General features: G+C 38.7%; 2 protein-coding genes across 8 annotated transcripts in view; both read right to left on the reverse strand.

Moving 5' to 3' along the window:
* The window catches only part of ranbp2 (RAN binding protein 2), a 28,615-nt gene extending 26,251 nt beyond the window's left edge, over positions 1-2,364 (reverse strand). The window contains exons 1-3 of one of the 2 annotated variants that reach the window (XM_040147885.1): positions 2,073-2,364; positions 695-762; positions 484-595 (exon numbers count right to left, since the gene is read on the reverse strand). In XM_040147885.1, the coding sequence (XP_040003819.1) occupies positions 484-595; positions 695-762; positions 2,073-2,144 (252 nt within the window). In that variant the 5' untranslated portion in view covers positions 2,145-2,364. The remainder of the gene's footprint in view (positions 1-483; positions 596-694; positions 763-2,072) is intronic. The other variant, XM_040147886.1, reaches the window with a different exon arrangement.
* Positions 2,365-2,636: 272 nt separating this feature from the next.
* LOC120801212 (LIM and senescent cell antigen-like-containing domain protein 1) overlaps positions 2,637-15,602 on the reverse strand; it is a 32,314-nt gene continuing 19,348 nt past the window's right edge. For 4 of the 6 annotated variants that reach the window (XM_040147892.1, XM_040147893.1, XM_040147891.1 and 1 more), the window contains exons 2-11: positions 13,436-13,595; positions 11,698-11,764; positions 11,390-11,510; positions 10,839-10,988; positions 10,215-10,365; positions 8,277-8,369; positions 7,796-7,844; positions 7,477-7,552; positions 6,731-6,919; positions 5,326-5,414 (exon numbers count right to left, since the gene is read on the reverse strand). In XM_040147892.1, the coding sequence (XP_040003826.1) occupies positions 6,775-6,919; positions 7,477-7,552; positions 7,796-7,844; positions 8,277-8,369; positions 10,215-10,365; positions 10,839-10,988; positions 11,390-11,510; positions 11,698-11,764; positions 13,436-13,595 (1,012 nt within the window). In that variant the 3' untranslated portion in view covers positions 5,326-5,414; positions 6,731-6,774. Of the gene's footprint in view, positions 5,415-6,730; positions 6,920-7,476; positions 7,553-7,795; positions 7,845-8,276; positions 8,370-9,476; positions 9,570-10,214; positions 10,366-10,838; positions 10,989-11,389; positions 11,511-11,697; positions 11,765-13,435; positions 13,596-15,602 lie in introns of all 6 variants that reach the window. The other 2 variants (XM_040147888.1, XM_040147890.1) reach the window with 2 other exon arrangements.

The following is a 15,602-nucleotide window of genomic DNA, read 5'->3' on the forward strand; positions in this document are numbered from 1 at the left end:
ACACACACATATATATATATATATACACACTTATACACAAACACTTAAGAGTCTGTACATTCAAAGATAAAGAGAAACTGAAAGCTGAAAGCAGTTAAGACGTTTAGAGAATCATATGCTGGAAGCCAAATAAGATGCAATGCAAGCTAGAGATAGGACTTTTATCCACTCTGTAGGGTTAGCTGCCTTGACTTTAATCATTTATTGGCTGTGGAATGAGTCCTTTATTATGAACCACTTGCTGTAATTTGGCATTAAATAAAATCCCACCCAGAATGAATGTAGTTAACCAGGAGAATAGTTAACCATGTGGCTCATTAATATACTCATTCATGTTAATCCACATTTTTAATTATCCCACTGAATTGCTGTAACTTTATGAATCAACTGGTACACTGACTGCCCTTACAGAGCACTTTTTTTCCTGAACACTTCTCATTTATTGTTTTGCACTTTTTTTTGTCAGTGACATGTTTTTCCTACCTTGTAACATCCTACTGCCTTGTTGATGTCTCCCTCTCTCTCATAGAGCTGTCCAAGGAATTTGTGTGCTTTAGGATCCCTCTGCTGGACTTTGAGATACTCTGATACATGTCTAGGAAGGACATGAAACATGCAAGATCACTGTCAATATCACAGAGACCTCTTGTGAAGCAATAACACATTCAGTCAACAGGGAAGCTCATGTGCTTACCTTTTTGCAAGTTCGTATTCCTTTGCTTCGAAGTACAGTTTAGCAAATAAAAACCCTTTGACTGGCTTCTGTGGAGAGAAAACATTGACAATCAATTATCAGTGGAGCAAAAATATTTTGAGCAATTTCACTCAGAATTTTTTTTTAACTTTCTTTTATCCCAGATACGAATGACCCCTCTACTTCTTAGTCGACATGGCCATAGGATTATCTCCACTTATGATTTACTGCTGACCTTCCTCATCCACCAGACTTGAGCTAGTGTTATTGACTTGCAGGTGCTTAGGTTTAATACCTTAGTATTAAACCTTTAATTCTGTGGTGCCAGGAATAGGAATAATTTACCTTTGCATATTAAGATAATAAGTAAGAATAGCAGTTTATTCCTTATGAGAAACTTAAGTCTGTTTTTCTTCATTTTTTTTTTTTTTGATGTTTGACTTAAATTGATTTCATTGATGACAATATAGGTATTCATTGTATTGGATTGTTGGTAGTATGATGTTGCCTGTCTCTGTGACTTTGCTATCTTTAAATCAAGGACCGAAGAGGAAATACTGAGAGTTTCGGGCTTTCGTCTTTTGACTTTTGATTTTGTCATTAATATTTCTGTAGTTTAGTGTGATTTAATGCCGTCATTCTCTCCTGGTTATTCCTAGGTCTTGGCTAGTAACCAAAGGTGACCGGGCTTTTGTAAGAGCCACCAGACTGTGGATCACACTATAGAGATCAGACAGACTACATCCTTGGCGTCTTCTAAATCCTTTCTTAAAACATTCTTTATAAATATTTAATATGTTGCAGGGTTTTATCATACTTGCCATTTTATGATTTGTTTTATCCCTGTTTTTTTTTAAATTTGCATTTATCTGCTGTATTCTCATTTTTTCTACTTTTTCTGTAAAGCAGTTTGTAACTTTGTTGAGTTGTTTCTCCTTATTTTTATCATTACGTTAAACAAATGAAACTACATAGTTATGAGGTTACTGTAATTGTTCTTCTCCTTCTTCTTATCAGTGCCATACGACCCAACGACTCAGATGTATGAAACTAGAACTAAGTGGTGTAACTAGCTGACTGTGTGATGGCTAACTAGCAGGGCTAGTGAGCTAGCGCTGCAAAAACCCCATGCCGCGCATTTTCCGAGTATAAAGGGGAGGACACGACGAGGCGTCATCATGCCGGTTTGCTAGCTTCCGCGCTGCTAACTGGGGACCATTAACAGAGTTTACACAGAACACGAGATGAATGCCAAAAGATTTAATATCAGTGTTATTCAAACTACAGCTGGTGTTCATTTAACCGGGAGTTCAGACTGACACATGCTGGCTGACATGATAGCAGCAGCACGCTAACATTAGCCGCCGGCTCAACTTACCTCTTTGAGTGAGGGAGAGGAACTCTGTACTGAGGAAACGTAACGGTCCACTTCAGCCTTACTTCGCCGCATGGCTTCCAAAAACAAGTACCTCTAAAACGGTGGACTAAGGTGCATAGAATATCAGAAAATCACAGAATATAAAAAATAACGAACATAAATGTCGCTTCGACCGTCACTCCTTAATGTTAACTGTCCATGATGATATTGCGCAGTCTCATTACCATCAAATGGCAGAGGGTCACGTGAGCCGTGAGCCTACTTGAAGCAGGCTTCTCAACCAATGAGAGCCGAGTATTCAGTATGACGCACACTGACGCACTTTATTTTGAAGGAGGAATGGGCTTGGTGGGATGAACCTTCCTTGAAATGGTATAATTCTACGAATGTAACACTAATCAAGCACTTGTGAAACCATAGTTGGCTTGCAGTTTAAAGCTCAATTTAAGTTTCATCTGTATACCCACGTATATAAATATAATATAAAATAATTTAATAAAATATGCTAAACTTTAAAGCACTTGAGGATGACCGAGGATACTTTCAAAAATAATGTAAAGAATTGTTTTTATTTATCCAATAAGTTCATACAAAGTGCAGTAAAAAAAAAAAAAAAATCTAAATTGAATCACTACTTTGTGTGACCAGCAACGTTCCCCTCAGCACACATTCACACAATTTCTCAAGGTACTTGGCAGGTAGGTTGTTCCGAGCATCTTCTGTGGATTTAGGCTGTGTCAGTGTCTTCTGTCTCTTCATGTGATCCCAGACTGACTCCATGATGTTGAGATCAGGGTTCTGCATAGGCCATAGCGTCTGTTGCACAACTCCTAGTCCCTCCTGTCAGATAGTTGTTGAAGATAGTTCTTTATGACTCTGGCTGTATGTTTGGACTCGTTGTCATACTGCTGAATGAATTCGGGACCCATCAGACGTGATTTGCTTCATGGATAAGAATCGAAACATATAAATTGCCTAGAAAGTGCACTAGAAACATATTGTAAGGACAAAGACTGCAAGTATGTCTTAAGTTTTAGAAAAGCAGTAATTTCCTCTGTATCAGTGTTGTCTGTGCTTAATGCGTCTTAAGTGGGGGTAAAGATGTACCACAAGGCCTATTTAAATCTATGTCATTTTTCCAAGGGATGGTATTGTATTTTAGCTCGAGTTAGTTCAGATACATCACTTTCAGTTTAGAAACTTCAAGCCAAAGCTGCTAAAAAACATTTATAAACCAAAACAACAACTTTTAAGGGACAATACTTCCTATAGGTGTGATTGATTATGTGTATTTAATCATAGTAATCAATGCAGCCATTTATGTTGCCAGTTAAGGTGGAACTGGAGGGAACATATGTTAAATCTGGGGAATCTGCCATACACACCCGTGACTCCTAAACCTGCTAGTCATGTTACACTCTGAGAGGTGTCAGAAATTGTAAATCAAAAATACTACTACATGCACACCGTAGCATTGACATACATGTTTATTCCGATTATTATCTTAATATTATCTGAGATATAGTGAAAAATAACTTTCCATTCAGGTGTAGAACATGCACTTTGGTGTGTTTACATGGAGAAATATTTTCTTTTGACAAGCATTATGAGGATAAAATACAATAAAGGAGCAGTGGAGTCATCTCAGTCACCCAGGTATTAAGAAAAAATAAAACTATCTATTGGACTATTTCTAGTGGAGGCGAAGTTCTGCTTCACGACATTCTGATGTCTGAATATTTTTATTTCTACCTTGACATATGAGAAATGTTGTGGCCTAGGTAGTGAACTTCAGTAACATAAGCTTTGTAAAATAGTGGAATGTTTCTGTCTATCAAACTATTATGTAAAAAATAAGCTTTCTATTATAAAAAAACTGCTCAAGTGAAACATTGTGGAAATTATTCTTTCCGATTCACAGCAGTTGGTTTTCCTAAGAGGGTCTGAGCCCAGCGGAAGTCAGTACACCTCCATAAGAGGATCAATTTCTATGGATTACAAACAGCAGAGACACACGTTCTAACATCAAACATTACTCCCACATCCGGCCTCTGCACATGCCACAAGCCATCATGTTGTAACACACACATGCAGTTACCAGTTGTCATGCAATAAAAGCTGTCACTGCGGAGCCTGGCATGTTCAGTGTTTGTTGACAGTTTGTCAGAGGTGTTGCTTCAACTATATAGTAATTTTTTAACTGTAGTTTTGGTGTTGAACTGGACTGCATTACTTTTGAAAGGTGTTTCTAATATTCTGTCACTGTCATGTATTTACTGTAAATTTAGGTGGATGAAACAAAATTGAACATTATTAACTTTGGATTTATTTCAGGGTGGTTATACTGTATTATTTTAGATTGTACAAGTGAACCTGGTAATTTAGGGTAAATACCACTTTGCCCAGAAAATGCATAGTATGTAACCAGGCAGTCCAACATACTGCAGGTGATGGTTGAGTCCATTACTGTAGCATTAAGGAGGGTTACAGTATAATATCAATAAACTGTTGATGCGGAAAATTCTAATCATATAGAGCTAAACACAAACTTATTTTGTATAATACTGCAGAAAATACACATTAGTAATACATAAAAATGTGTTGGTGGAAAACATGAAATATTAGAGATATTATATACACATTCAGTACAACTGCAATTTTCCCCCAGCTTTGTTTTGGTTTTACTCTAATATTATACAGGAGTATCAGTAACATACAGTAAGTCAAACAGGCAACAGATTTTTGGCATCCCGGGACAAGTTGGCAAACAGCTGAACAAGCTGTCAATACAGCTTTGAGTAATTATATTATCCCCATGTTTCAATGTTCTCCTAAAGCTAATGTTATTATTAAATACACGACCATAATCGCTTGTGTTTATGTTTATACTGTATATATGTATACATATGCATAGCAGTGAAATAAAGCAAGCATATGACAAAACGTACAGTGCAGTAATTCAGCCTAAAGGAGCTGAGCAGGTTAAAGTTAAAGCTGCTGACTGACTGACTGAGCAACAATCTGACTGTTTCAGTTTCAGGCTCATGAAATGAACCTCAGTGCTTTGCAGCTGCATCTGAAATAACTAACCTAAATTTAAAATAACAATGATATAAAACACACAAATTCTATCTTATACGATTGTCAATTCTGGAAATGTGACTTCTTCCATGCATGGCCACCTCACGGCCTCATCTTTCCATCCCTCCTGCGGCTCGACTGTGTGTTTACTTCCGTGCAACAGTTTCAGACAGCTTCTTCAGTCTCTTCTTCAGCTCTAGAGGGAATTTCTCGTAGCACTTCTTACAAACTGGCTTCATGTCAAACTCCACAAACTTGTTCCTGTGGAAGGAAGATTACAAGAACAGTTACAGTTTGGACGTTAGATGTTGTTAGTCCCAGTATGTACATATATGTGTGAATGCTATGTCTAGTAGCATGGAAAATGGTTTTGCAACTTGTGGGTTTGTGGCTGCACCCTAGGACGCTGCCAATCATACAGTTCACACCCTTACAAATCACCTGTGCCATAGCACATACATTGAGATGTTGACACAGAAGACATAACGAAAAAATCAGAAGATTATGGTCAGTGATTAAAAAGTAAATATTGTGGATGGGCATTTTTAGTTATTTATTATTTTCATCACCAGCTGTATGGTATGACCGCCCCTGCTCGCTACTTTGGTTTTTAGCTCAGCCAAGAAATGTGCATTTCTGGCCCTGTTTTGTTTGTACGTAAGTTAGCTGAATAACCCCACCATTTTTTTTTTTTTAGCCTTTTAGTTAGATGCCAAACCCAAAACTTGCTCACAGATTTCAGGAATGACTGGGGAAACGTTAGGACAAGTAATTCATCTTTCTGCAGAACTGGATGCAGTTACACATCTAGCAATTTTTCTAAGGATCTCTAAGGCCATTCTTGAACATTCTTGATATGTTTTGATGAAGTACCGCACTTTTGTGAATGAAAACCATCTGGCCCATGACAAACATTATTATTATGTAATGTGATATAGATCCACATACAGATTAAAATTTTCTAAATATTTTCTATGATTAACATAACACGTTTTGAGATCTCTGAAGCCTTTGCAGAGGTACAGTATGCATTCTATGAGTGCCTTCTTGTTGTTTTCTGTATTACATGCCAATAATTCAAATAACACCAGTCAGCTCTCTAAAACTTCCCCCCAGCTGCCCCTGGACGACACTCCCTCCCGGAGTAGATAATCGCCGGTAGGACCAGGCACGTGTCAAACCCAGGGGGGGACCTCGGCACTTACACTGCTGCGGCCAGAAAGCTGCCGGAAGTGATTAAGGCTTTACCCCTTACACCCAGACAGATCTGGAGACCAGAGAAACAAACCCTTCCCTTCACCATGTGACCAATCTGATATCCCTGTTTGTACAGCAGAGATTACCAGAGTACCAGCCTTAATCTTGACTAGTGTTTCCGGATAAGAAGTGTTCATATACTGAAATGTTTCCAGTGTTAGGTCACTCAAATGTGTCCAGTCATTGTACGTTAGCCTACTAAATCTCGGCTTTTTTCAAAAGCCGAATAAGGAATGAAACTGGCATGGAGCATGTTTGAAATATGACGACATGAAACAGCAGAAGAATAAAAATATAAAGGAAGAAAGATTGACACTGACCAAAGGAAGAACAGTGGAAATGAGGAGAAAGGAGAAAGAGAGGATCACAGACACATGGGTATCAATAACTTCTTCTTCTTCTCTTTTGAGTCACGCTCGCGCTTGGCCAGCCGGCGTTTCATGTCATCTGGCAGGCGTTCGTAGCAATGCTTACACACCGGCTTCAGATCTACCTCCACAAACTTATCCCTGACAGGGCAGGGAGGAAGGTGAGATGAAAAAGGGGGAAGAGAAGAGGAGGGGCAGTTGAAGAGGAGGAGGAGAGAGACATTGAGGAGGCAGGAATAGAGGGAAGAAACAGAAGGATAAGAAGGGAAAGATAAAAGGTAGGGGGAAGAGAGATGAAGAGAGTTGGGGAGAGGGCAGGGGAAAGAAAAGTAGCACAAGAGAAGCATACAAGAGGGCAAAGATGTAGGTTGATAAAAGGGAGGAGAGGTGGAGAGACAAGCCCACAGAGACACAAAATTAAAAGAGAAAGGTGAGAAAATAAGGAATTGACAGGTTTGAAAAAACAAACAGTTAAGAAGCCGCAAATAGTCTCAAATGCAGGGCAGTTGTGAAAGAAAAAACATGACAAGCAGCAGAGAGAGCTTGGCCAATTCACATGTGAATTCCTGACAGTCTTCAGAGAACAGAGTTAACACCTAATAAGTATATAATCCAGGTTAAAATGTGTGAATTGATCCCACTCCATAGTAATAGCATTAATGTTACAGTATGTCTCTTAGACTCATTGCATTTCTTACTTGAGGGTGAGCTTGGTGTTGCAGGTAGAGCAGGCAAAACAGTTGACACACCAAGCCTTGTTAAGAGCAGACACCACTGAAAAAAAAAAAGACCGTCACATGAGTCACTGAAATCTAATTTTGAGGGAGACCTTGCCAAATAATCAACATACAATGTATAAATCCAGTCAATGTCATGTAAAAGAGAAGCACGTGTTAAAAATTGCTCTAATAAACACCAATGTTACCAGGGCTACACAATGAGTGATGTATGAGTACTCCAGCCATAAACTTCTTCAACAGTCACATAACTATTTTCGGTCTAAACAAATTTTCTCACCATCTCCTTCAATAACACGGTTGCAGTGGTAGCAGACATCTCCAAACAGCTGAGTGTGGCGAGGGGAGAGAAACACAGAGGGTGAGCAGTGGCAAATCTTATGAGTTACAAAATTATACAACACAATGCAGCAGTGGTAGTTTTCATCCTGGATAAGATAACACTCGGCATTCAGATGCCATGCAAACAAACACAGGCTACAGAGGCATATCAAAAGCTTCCCGGAAGTCCATGTGTACTGGTCCCATAAAACGTTTTAACACTAGGTGGAGTCATTACATTGACTAAATGGTGGTCTCTCTGCATAGCTCACATTTTTCTCACAGAAATAATACATTTTACTGCCAAACCTCTCTTTTTTTCTACTATAGAGTTAATAAAACTTTTTTTTTTTTTTTTTAAACAATTAGTGCCAACTGTAACTGTTCCAACTTCTGTTTGTGTGTTCAACATAAACAATCTCAATACAGTTGAGAGTTACCTGGTTGTAGTGTGTTTCGCAGTAGGCCAGGCCCTTGCGTTCGTAGTGACGGTGTCCCAGGAAGGGTTTCTCACACTTAGCACACACAAAATGCTGCAAACAAACCAATGGCCAAGCACACATGGTTAGCACAGCCGTCAGTCAGTACATTATCACATTCAGACCGTGTTGCAGGCAGCGGCACAGTCTGGCTTAGACATTATCAGGTCAGACCAGATGTCTTGTTACCGCGTCCAAACTGATTATATAGAGTAGAGGAGATGGACAGAATAACGACCTCTAGAGGTTGCACTAGTCCTCCAAACAGACGGGTGGAACTAATGGTAGGATATGATAGAAATTCAAGTGAATTTTACAATGTTTCTGATAATGTGTAGTTTAGCCCTCATAACTAACTCAATGAGGACATAAGTACCACAGAGTAGGGTTACACCAATGTGTATTTTTAAAGCCAGAACAAAGGTGATATTTGTGATGGAGGGTGTTTCTAGCCAGTTTTTATTTATTTATTTATTTTTTACCAATATTCAACATTTCCAAATTTGACTATTATATACCCAAAATGAAGAAGTGGTTTGCCCCAGAATGTTACTCTTGTAGAGTATGAAAAGCCTCTGACAGATCATTAGATATCATTAGATAATGAAACTCTTCAGAGACACTAATCAACCCATTTAAACCCTAATTGTTTCCTGCCACGTCAGGATGTGACTTTTACCTTCAGGGTCAACACATTATTGAAAGTTTATGCCCTTTCTTTTCTTTTTTTATGTGACTATTGGGAAACTGCATAGCTGAAATTTGTAAAACTTACATATTGTAATTCCAGATAAAATAAATTGATAAGGAACAGTAAAAAAAAATGATTATGTTGGAATTTACTTTCATCTCAGGTAGCTTTCTTTTTCTGACATTCAATGTATTCAGTTTTAAAATATAAATGTTGAATCAGCCAAAGTGACTAATTTGAGGAAACTGGGTTGAAGATATGGGCATCAAGACAAAAGGCAATCAGGCCCATTGCTGTCAAGACATCATGCTGTGATGGACAGACAGATGGAGAGCGTTTTGATAAAAGAACAATTGGTGAAGTCACAAATTAGTGTAACCATTATATGAGGGCTCGTTGATTCTAGCCAGGCAGGGAGAAGTGAGACACGGGGCAGCAGTCAGCAACAGGCCGATCCTTAATCCCCTCACCATGTCAAAGTGTCTCTCACAATAGGCCCGACCACCTCGCTCATAAAATGGGTGGCCCTGAAATGGGCGCTCACACACAGTGCACACGTGATGCTAAATGTGGACATGGGAAGACAGGAAAATGGCCATAAAACGTGAAATGGCAGGAGAAGATAACGATACAGAAAATGGTGGAATGATGCCTGAGAAAAAAATAATATAGAGACAGACTGCAGATAACAGAGAAATGATGTACACAGCTCGGAGATGAAAACACTGAACCTAACTGTGGAGAAGCTGATAAAGGTATGTGTCACACATATAGCACATCTTGAAGAGCACTCAGTGGAGTGAAATTAATGAAAAAGCATATAGATAGAAAAAAAACAAAGGCCATAGACACATACTGAATGAATAGCTATTCTCAAATTGTAAAATTGCGAGTAAATTGCATTGCAGCAGGAAATCTATTTAAAAACTATTGGAAATATTGGGAACCTCAGATATACTGTGCTTAGATTAGATCTTTTCTGTTCATATACACAGAAAACAGGCAGTAAAAACGATTTCAAAAAGAACATTGGTAATATATCGTTTAAAATGTAAATAAATCTGAAAGCAATCTGACAATAAATGCTAAACAATTATCTATAAATTCACTTTCCCCAATGTGAGCGTGAAACCAGTGTAGGCATTACAGTGTACTATGCTCAAACTAACTGATATTGCTTCCCAGAGGTTTACAGTTTAACATCGCACCTCCACATGCCACTGCTTGCCCATGGCATTGACCACACGGCCCTCAATGGGTCTCCTACAGGCCCCGCAGATGGGGACACCCATTTTGTCATGGCAGGGCAGACAGTAGAGCTCCCCCTTCAGCTCCCTGGCATCAGCAGTCAGCTCCTTACTGCATAGACGGAGGGAAATAACACTAGATCAGTTCTGTTTTGATGCCGGTAACACAAAATAATACGAATGCAGGACATGTAAACACATTCCACAGTTATTGATTAAAATAAAAAATAAGTATTCATTTACGCATGTGAAAGCATTCAAAAATAATGCCGATTTTGATGGTGTATTTATATTTATGTAAAAAGAAGAAAAACATGAAAAAATAAAAACACCAAATCTGGAACTTAAACGACAATTATACATCTGGTACAGAAAATTACACCAACACTATTTTACACAAAAATCCCCACATCATTTTATTTTTGTTGGATCTTTGTGGAGTTTTTTTGAAAATATTATTAAAAGACCTCTATATGCATGTGTGAACAAGAAGTGTTTGCAAGACTATCTCCTCTCAATGTCTTCATGATGTGAAGGATTTGTGAGACTGACACAGCTGACCAGGTTGTGTGGGTGCATTTTTACCCGCAGTTGTTGCAGTTGAAGTGATCGGGATGGTAGGGGTCATTCTTAAACAGCAGAGGCTGCTCGTCAATAATGGCGTGACACTTCTGACAGATGTACTTGCCGAGGCCCCGAGCTTTCTCTCTGTTGTGACATGGGCGACACAGGTGCCTGATGGAAGAGAGAGAGAGAAAAGTATAGAAAGGCAGAGAGATACTTGATTAGATACTTTATTCAACTTAACTGAAACTCAAGTGAGTTTGTGTTGACAGGGAACACTTGACTAGTTTGCTCAGTATCTGACCCTGACCCGGTTTATAGTACACAACAGCAAGTTAGAGTTTACTTCTCTCTTAATACTGGCTTTCACCTCACCTGACACTTCCTCATTTTTGAAGCAAGACAACTGAGACAGTTCAAGAAGAATAAAGTCTTGAGTCAGTTTGACATAAGTGCACTGTAGTCATAGAAACATCAGTACCAGACAAAACAACCTTGCAAAAGGCAATAACTGATACGATTACACTAATATCACCGGTGAAATTAGGGTGGCTGCTTGTAGAGGGACTGACCTTCCAGCATTCTTTACAAAACCAACATCGGCTAGCACAGCCTGGCAGATGTCACAGCAGAAACAGTCCGGATGCCAGCTGTTGTTCATGGCCTTGATCACGCGGCCAATGATGAATTCACCTGAAAGAAAAACAACAGAGTATGGAGAACTTGATCATGTGAAAACAGCTACTTACAATAGATATTTATTTTAAAGACATAATACTCTAAGCTACATCTCCATATGACCCTGAAGAGGTAGGAGTAGGTCAATTTAAAAAATGTACGAATGGTATTCATTCTCTTTTAATGCAGTTCCAATACTTACCACACTGGTGGCAGCAGGGAGCGAACAGCATCTGGAAGTCATGTTCACAGTATTTCCTGCCTTCAAACTGTCAACGGAATTCAAACAGTTTGTACACAATTAACTAAAGCACAATAAGGTATATTAACACGTTATAATAGCAATCATATTGATGTAGTCCTAAAACTTTATGTACACAATCTATTTCTAATATTTGAACTCAAGAAGACTACGTTGTGTTGATCAAAGAATGGCAAAAATAACAATACCCAGCTAAAAATATGACACAATGTATGAATTTTTCTCGTGAAAATGTAAATCTTACAAAAAAAATAAATGCCATCTGTCAATTAGTGAAAAGTCCATGCTAAAACCCAAATTTGCATTTGGCTATGTGAAAATGTGACTTTCTTTGACTTGTTCTTAGAGATCTGATTCTTGAAATACAGTGATTACTCTGCATAGAGAGTGTCCTGGAGTAGAAAGCTCAAATCAATCAAAAGGGTAAAAACCTGAGAGGTGGATTAGTGCATGGGAATGGTTCATCTTTATTTCATCTTTCTTATTTCATCTTATTTCATGAATGTGCAGCACAAAATATGGGTTGAAATGTGTAATTCACTTCCGGTGGCACAACTCCCCATGTGATACTAGTCTGTGTAAACATGGCTATACATTGTACTGTATAAACACTGTGGTATTCCAAGCAGCCATCAGTGCACCATGGCTTAACATTTGCTGTACAAGAGCATTACTTAATAGAATGGATGCATTAAGGACATCAACAAACTGCTTTGCAGAAAAAGATTTCTCCCCTCACTTAAATATAGTCAGAGCTTTTAGAGCAAGCATCTAGTGGCCATTAAAACAAATACAGCTGTGGAGGTTTCTGCGTGCCTGTGACAAGCAAAAGTTTTCTAACTATTTTAAATCAACATAATCAAAAAGAGTGTGATACTACTTCAATCTATTCAACTGATTGTTGTTTATTTATGGCAGTGGAATAGGGAATGAAAAATTAATGTCATGTCCGTTGCTTTTATGTCTATATTGATCAGAGCATTAGAGACACCATTTCTTTGATAAACTGACTAACATAAAGAGAATCAGGTTCTCTGGAGCCTGCCGGAGAAACATCTGGCCTTGTGTCAAGGCTGGTGAGCAAACAGTTTACTGGAAATGGGCTTCTGATAATTCAATAATGCATTAAGGTTGTGCTCTCCCCTCTTTATTTACCTTATTAGGGTTGTGTGTTTAAAGTCTCTGTCTAAGGGATGTCCACTAACAACATCCTTGCACAGTGATCTTACTGCCGGTAAAATTGGAAAGCCGGTTCATTAACCCACCACAATCATTCCAAATGTATTTTAAGATGAAAAGATGAGCAAAACCATGGTTACATTTATCTTTTCAGTGAAACGTCTGTGTTTAAGGGCAGAATCTAAACATATCTCTGAAAATATTGATCTGTCCACACATGCTTCATTGTTCGGTGTATTTCACTTAACTGCAGCCTCTGGCAGATTCATATAAGCAGCTCAGACAGGAGCTGCATCCTACAATGTTTCCCAGGCATGTCTAGACTGATCGAGGCAATTTGAATCAATTCATATTAACTATATAAAGTCCGAACCATTTGCAATCCCATGTTTATTGTAACCCCCTGCCCTCTGGATGTTCTTAAATGTGTCAATAACTGCATCACACATCTTTTATTGGATTATGAAAGTTACACGGACATCAGAGGACATAGTCTTACCTCATAGAAGAGTCCCTCTGGAAACTGCTGGAAACACTGGGCGCACACAAAGCACTGCTCATGGTAAAGTTCCCCGTTACTGTTCACTATCTTCTCTGCCGGGGCAAAGCCACTCTTGCAGCGCTCACACATGGCATTGGCCAGAGCATTGGCCATGTTGCTGAAAGGAAAGAAAAATCATACTCAGGATCAAAGTGTACTTCCATAATCAAAATGGATATAAAAGATAATTCATATACATCAAATTCAATTTACTGTAAAAGGCTTTGCCAGTAGGGTTCAATCTGACTGCTGATATATCACCTCCGCCAAGGAGGTTATGTTTTCACCCATGTCTGTTTGTTTGTTTATCAGTCAGCAGAACTACACAAAGCGTACTGAACCAATCTGCCTGAGGGATGGGGGATGGGCCAGAGAAGAACCCATAACATTTTGGGGCAGATCTGCATCAATTACTATGAATTTAAATTTTTTTCTCTTAAGTCTGGTGTATGTTGTTTGCCATTGGCCTTGGCGAAGGTCTGCGCTCTACTGAGTGTCCTCCTAGTAACAGTATATATTTAGTGTTTTCATATTACAATATATTTGTTTCTTAATTAATTTTATTTACTGTTAATTTATTTAATATTGATTCTTTTAAAACAGCTGGAAATGTACTCAGAAAAAAGATAAAGGAGACACACACACATAATAACTTGGTTCCAGGTTTATTTTGGCTCTACTTATCAGGGTGTGGGGATCAGTGAGGTGGGAAACCTACATGTTTTCTTTTGAGAGCCAAGCTGAAGTTACAGTTCATCCATCTGCACTGAACTCTGTATCAGCAGTTTCTGTTAGTGATGTAAGTACATGCAAAGTTATAGGTCAGTATCATATAACAAAAAACACCATACTGACGTAGTCCAATGACTGTTAAGAACAAAACTAATGAGGGCCCCAGGCTAATAATTTTACGTTGGAAGTACTGTTGCCAGAGCTTACAGAACAAATGTGGTCACACCCAAAAACCTGCCACAGTGCTTCACGAAAAGGTATGTATTTCTACCCTTTTTTTCTGCTCACTATCATTGCTCTTCAAAACCCATAATGATGACTGCCTTCTCTGTCCTTCACCTCAAAACAGGAACCCTTTATACACATGATAAATGCACCGCTCACTGGGTATTAATCATTGGTTTTTGCTTCTGATTTTCAAAAAGGAAATCATGGCAAATGAGCTGGACAGGCACAAGTAGTCAAAATTCTCCTACACTCACTTTCAAACTGAATAAATCCATGGTGGGAAATGTGCCATGCAATTGCTGAATCGTACATTAGTTTATATTTACAACACTTAGTTTTTATAGTTGTTGACAAGGTTTGGGATTTTGCGAAGGCAACTCATGCTATCATCTAAACACCGTTCACAGTTGGCTGATTGTATTGTATGTATCTGACCAGACTGAATTAAGTCTCAGTTGATGTTTTTAGGACTTTAACCTTGCAGGAAAAACTGAGCTCAAGAGTTTGAATTCTTCTCCTATTTAGGGATGGATGCTATGGATGAATTTAGTACAGCAGAATTCTTTATCGTCTGATGATCTATAACATCATACTGCAGCAACCCTACTTCAATTACAGATTCATGCTTAGGCTGAATTTTGAACTAATTCCATGATGATCCTATTCCAATAAGGATGACCCCAAAAGAAAGGGCTTGAAATCAAAAATGATCAAACTTTTCCAAATCAAATATAAGCAGCCGATGTACAAAACTGCCCAAAACTAATTATTCAATAGCAAATGTCCCAATGCTGATGCCCACAGTAACAACGCTTGCTTAATACCTGAGGCAAATTGGAAGTAAACAGGATTAAGTTGCAGACAAAGATATTAAAAGGGAAAAAGTAAAAGGAAGAGAGAATGGTGGGACCCTCCGGCCTTTGCTGCTTTGTTTGAAAGGTCAGAATACCAAAGTGTATCCAGGCAACACTGACATACACACACACACACACACACACACACACACACACACACGCACACACACGCACGCACACGCACACACACACACACACACACACACACACATTCTTGTACTACTTTCTTTGTGGCGACACTCATTAAGGCTGTCAACGGATATTTTAAATTTGCACTACTGCAGCCGTCTGCCTCGTGAGTTTTCCTATGG

This window comes from Xiphias gladius, chromosome 16 (genome assembly GCF_016859285.1).
Source record: "Xiphias gladius isolate SHS-SW01 ecotype Sanya breed wild chromosome 16, ASM1685928v1, whole genome shotgun sequence".
Lineage (NCBI taxonomy): Eukaryota > Metazoa > Chordata > Actinopteri > Istiophoriformes > Xiphiidae > Xiphias > Xiphias gladius.